Raw genomic sequence first — 5,034 nt, 5'->3', positions numbered from 1 at the left:
CATACAGGAGTCGACTATGCCGGACCGCTCACCATCAAGACATGGAAGGGACGAGGTGCGAAAACATACAAGGGATGGATCTGTGTGTTCGTCTGCTTTTCCACCTCCGCAATTCACCTCGAAGTAGTCAGTGACTACTCATCAGAAGGATTCATAGCAGCCTTCCGAAGATTTGCAGCGAGAAGGGGAATTGCTCAGACCATGTACTCGGACTGCGGGACAACTTTCATTGGAGCAGACGCCGCGCTCAAGAAAATGTTCGTCCAAGGCGCTCAAGAACATCAACGGATTGCTCAAGTGTTGCAACTTGACGGCATAAGATGGGAGTTCAACCCACCAGGTGCTCCACACATGGGGGGCAAGTGGGAGGCGGTTGTAAAGTCCGTAAAGTTTCATTTGAGACGGACCATCGGGGAGACTCTACTCACGACGGAAGAACTAACAACGTTGCTTACGCAAATAGAAGCCATTCTCAACTCAAGGCCTTTGGAACCGTTGAGCGACGACCCTGAAGACGTCTCAGCGCTCACCCCAGGTCATTTTCTCATTGGAGGTCCACTCACTACCATACCCGAGCCATCCCTGATCGACCTGGCAACCTCGCGACTGTCTCGGTGGCAGCTCATCCAGCAGCATGTTCAACAATTTTGGGCGCAATGGTCGGCGCATTATCTGCAACGCCAGCAGGCAATATCCAAGTGGCATCATCCTAACAACAACATCAAGGTGGGCTCTATCGTACTGATCACCGAGGAACGCTCTCCACCGTGCAAATGGCCACTCGCCAGAGTAACGGCTTTGCACCCCGGAAAGGATGGACTTACTAGGGTGGTTACCCTCAAGACGGCCACCACGACGCTCACCCGGCCAATTGCCAAGCTTGTCATATTACCCATTTCATCAGGATAAAGGATCAAGAGTAAGGAATCATCAACAAGGTTGCTGATGGCGGGCGGAATGTTCGAGATTACGTTATCACGTTGCGCCATCTCATCAGATGGCAGCATCGATCGGGTATCGAGAGGCCGGATCGACGCGGCAGCTTGCGCAAGCACGGGCGCGCTCATCGCGAACTTCTCCCTCGCGCCAGAGAAAAACATGTCCGCGTTGTGATCGTACGTACGACGTGTGCTCTGTGAGTTTTGTTTGTAGAACTGCATACCGTGCCGCTCGCAGTGATTGAAGCTGCCGAGAAGCTTTACTAACGTGTGAAGAGACCGCTCATCAGCTCTGGTACATCAACACGACGACTCAGGCTCACACGTGCGCGAGTGCCGACCGCCACGTGTCTCAACGGCTCACGGGCGAATCACCACGAGCGAGGCAATTTATACAATTGCCTCGCGCATCAAAAGACTTCTCATTATACACCGCTCATCGTTTCTCAGGTCAGACTGTACATATTTCATTAAAGACGGCTCAGACTGTGGTCTGAGTTACACAAAAAATAAAGGAATAATTCGTTAACACCCTCCACGCGCGTCCTTCTCATCCCGCTACCATCGCCGGGATTAATCAGCGATTTCGCGAACACAAACGTTTGATGAGTCATAATAAATTATAACTAACAGAACTCGACAATTTTAATGAACGTAAGTTACACTGAATAGAACGTCTTATTTTTGTAAAGTCTTTATAGAACGATGTTGTATATGAATCGTGGCTCGAATCGTTGATTAAGCGACATTTCTGAAACCAAGAGAGTTACGTCTCAAACTCGTCTCAGGCTTCGATGAAACACTATTAAATACCTGGTTGATGACTGCACTGTTCGTCGAACAGGCAAAGAGAAAATCTCTCGGAAATAGTTAGTGTCGTGTTAGCACTAACCCAAAGCTCTGTGATGTCACGTCGGCATCATATCTTTCTGTATATCATTCACCATGAACGATAACGACACGTCGTCGTTGCAATGAGAAACTCCAAAGGATTGCTGGCAACGATCCTTCACCAATGTATAAAGGAGACCACAATTATGGCTGGAAAGATGCGTCGTTGCTATGCGTTGGAGAACCCTGGCTATTTCTCGTCGTGATTTGCAGTCCACAATTGGGATTAGATGACTTAATAGCGCACGCAGAGCGGCTAACATTACTGTTTACAATGTATCGACTCAATCACACTGATGATCTCAATGTTACAAAAGTTTACGGAACGATTATCAAAAGCGTGTTGCTTGCTTGAACTTTCAAGAAAGAATGGCCGAAATCGAAGCGAAGAGAGACGATCGTCACTTTGTCTTCTTCCTTGCGGAAATCGGACGCACGCATTAGCAACGTGATAAACACATCTTAGTTACCGAACCGCTCGCAAACATCGAAAGTACGCTTGGCGATAACGTCAAGTACTCTGCCTCTCCTCGCGAAATATCATTGCGCGGTTCTTTTAAACACAATTTTAATCCAAGTTAAGACTAATTTTAATACAAGTCAAAATATTAACTTAATTTAAATCAAATTTAATTTTAATTCAAACAATCCAACAATAAGTCAGAGTTCAATTTAACAATAAATTAAATTTTAATTTAACAATCAAAATTAAAGTTAAATTAAATTCAATAATTAAAATTAAAATCAATTTTAATCTAATAACAATCTAAACAAAACTAATTTTACTTTAATATCTAAATAAAAGTTAATTTTAATTTAATAATTCAAATTTAAAATCTATTTCAATAAAATTATTTAGATTAAAGTCATTTTAAAAATAAAAATCAATTTCCAATAAAGTTAAAGTTAATTTCAATTTAAATCGGAACCAATTTTAATCAAAGTTAAAACCGATTTATTATTATAAATTTATATTTTTTATATTTTTTTCTTCCTTGTATTATTTTTTCGGAAATAGCATCTCCTTATTTATATGTTTTCACTAATAATGAAATATGACATAAAGTATTTTTTTATCATACTAAGAGTACTTATTCAAAAATTAAAATTTTGGTAAGACTTATTTGATATATATTCCTAGATACGAGAACTATCTTTAAATTTAATCTGAGAAGAAATTAGAAAAATTATATATACCTACATATATGTATAAAAGTTCGAGAGTTATATTTCATAAGATATCAAGAGTTATATTTCATTCCATAATTATTATTTGGATTTTTATTTACTCTGCCATTCTTTTGCATTAATTTGTCATATATTATTACTTATTTGTTTTTCATTATGTTTTATTAATCGAGTATTTCTTTATAAACATAATTTTTTACTTCGTTAAATAAATTATCATTATTTAAATAAACTTTTAACGAATCCCAAGAACGAACTCGCGAAAATGCAACATGCAATTGTCCATGATTAAAAACATCTTTTCGAAGATCTATTGCAATTTTGTCAAAGGTCTGACCTTGCGATTTATTTATAGTCATAGCAAATGCTAATTTTACCAGAAATTGTCTTCTTTTGAAAGTGAATGGATATACATTTTCGCAATACAAAGTGATACGATTAAGAAAGATAATTTCTCCAGTCTTGTTACCTGTCAAAATTTCGCAACGCAATAAGTTATTATCTAAATCTAGAACTAATAATCTGGTACCATTGCATAAACCTTCATTGATACTAAGATTTCTAATAGTATGACAACAGTGTATTTTCTTAAACGTAATTCATGCGGTGGGAGACACGTTGGGTTTAAAGAGTTAAGATATTCTGTCAAAATTATTTCATGTATATCTTCATTATCTCCAGTCGTTTCAGGAGTATCTACACTTATATAAACTCTCTCTGTTGTTTCATCCAACAAACTTACTACTTTTTCGCATATTTCAGCAACATCGACATTTCTTGCAGATAATATAACGTGATTAGCCATAGTTTTATATCGCTTATGTGTTATAATAGGTGCTTTCCATTTACATCAAAACTCAGATAATTCTCACTTGTGACGTCGTTCTATCCTTTTTGGCAATTCATGAATAATAAAGACAGAATGACATCACAAGTGAGAATTATCTGAGTTTTGATGTGGAAAGCAACTATTGTCTCCATACATATCTTTTATCATATCAGAGTTAACGTTTGCTACACATTTTTCTGGAATATGAATATTATCCGAGTGATCATTTAAAGATCCGTTACCTAAATTTAATAAAAATTGAGCAAATTCTTTGTCTTGAGGTAAAATTCTCATATTTTGTGTAAATATAAATATTTTAAATTGTTTCCATAGAGTACTAAAGTTTATTGATAAATTTATAATTTCACAACGCGTAGCTCTTTCTTTTATAGGTAATAATTGTCTAAAATCTCCACCAAGAAGAACGATTTTACGGGGAGAACACGATAACTAGGGCCCCTTGATTTGACTGTGGTTTCTGGTAGTATTTTTTACGTTGAACAAAAAATTATATAGGTCTTATAGGGCTCACTGCTTTAGTTTTCGAGATATGCAGTATTAAAGCTCAAAATAAATATAATATAAATCTTTACTTTTTTAAATTGGTAATTATGCATAAAAGGGACACTCTCACTCAGGAGGGTGACGTTGACAATATATGTCAAAGTCAAGGTCATCGGAGAGGATGTTCCTTTTATTCATAATTACCTTTAAATTATTACATATAATATATTATCGTATAAATATATATTGTACAAATAGTATGCAAATAGAAAAAAAATTCCAGTTTATAAATAAAATATACTCTTTATAACATACATTATGGATCGAAACTTGAATCAACATCAGAATTGTTGTCACTGCCAAAATCAAATTCTTCCTCGTGTGACATCTCACGATGACGTTTCAGTGGTGGCAATATATTAGTAATATCTTCTTCATCTTACGAAAAAACTTCAAGATTTTTCAAAAAAAGTCCGTCCCTTTTTTGTCCATCAATGTAACCAGGATACACTTTGGCCATGTCCTCGAAGAATTGCATTATTTGAGAGCCAAGATCATAGCGATATTGTTTTTCCAAAATGTTTTTACGGTAGTAATACAATGCCATGTACTGATAAAGTAATTGAGTTGATTTGCGAGATATTATAGATTTTTTTTAATAGTTTATTCTGGTTTTCTAAATCA

At 36.7% G+C, this 5,034-nt stretch overlaps 1 protein-coding gene across 1 annotated transcript; it reads left to right on the top strand.

The window, feature by feature from the left end:
• The first annotated feature begins 201 nt into the window (after positions 1–201).
• On the top strand, positions 202–909 carry LOC139784487 (uncharacterized). The gene has a single exon (XM_071723668.1). The coding sequence runs from the start codon at positions 202–204 to the stop codon at positions 907–909; it is 708 nt and encodes a 235-aa protein (XP_071579769.1).
• Positions 910–5,034: the final 4,125 nt, after the last annotated feature.

Source organism: Temnothorax nylanderi, unplaced genomic scaffold (assembly GCF_030848795.1).
Source record: "Temnothorax nylanderi isolate EJ_2023f unplaced genomic scaffold, tnyl_v1.0 TNYL_tig0635_pilon, whole genome shotgun sequence".
Taxonomy (NCBI): Eukaryota; Metazoa; Arthropoda; class Insecta; order Hymenoptera; family Formicidae; genus Temnothorax; species Temnothorax nylanderi.
The sequence above is the reverse complement of the archived record's forward strand: the minus strand, read 5'-3'. Positions and strand labels throughout refer to the sequence as shown.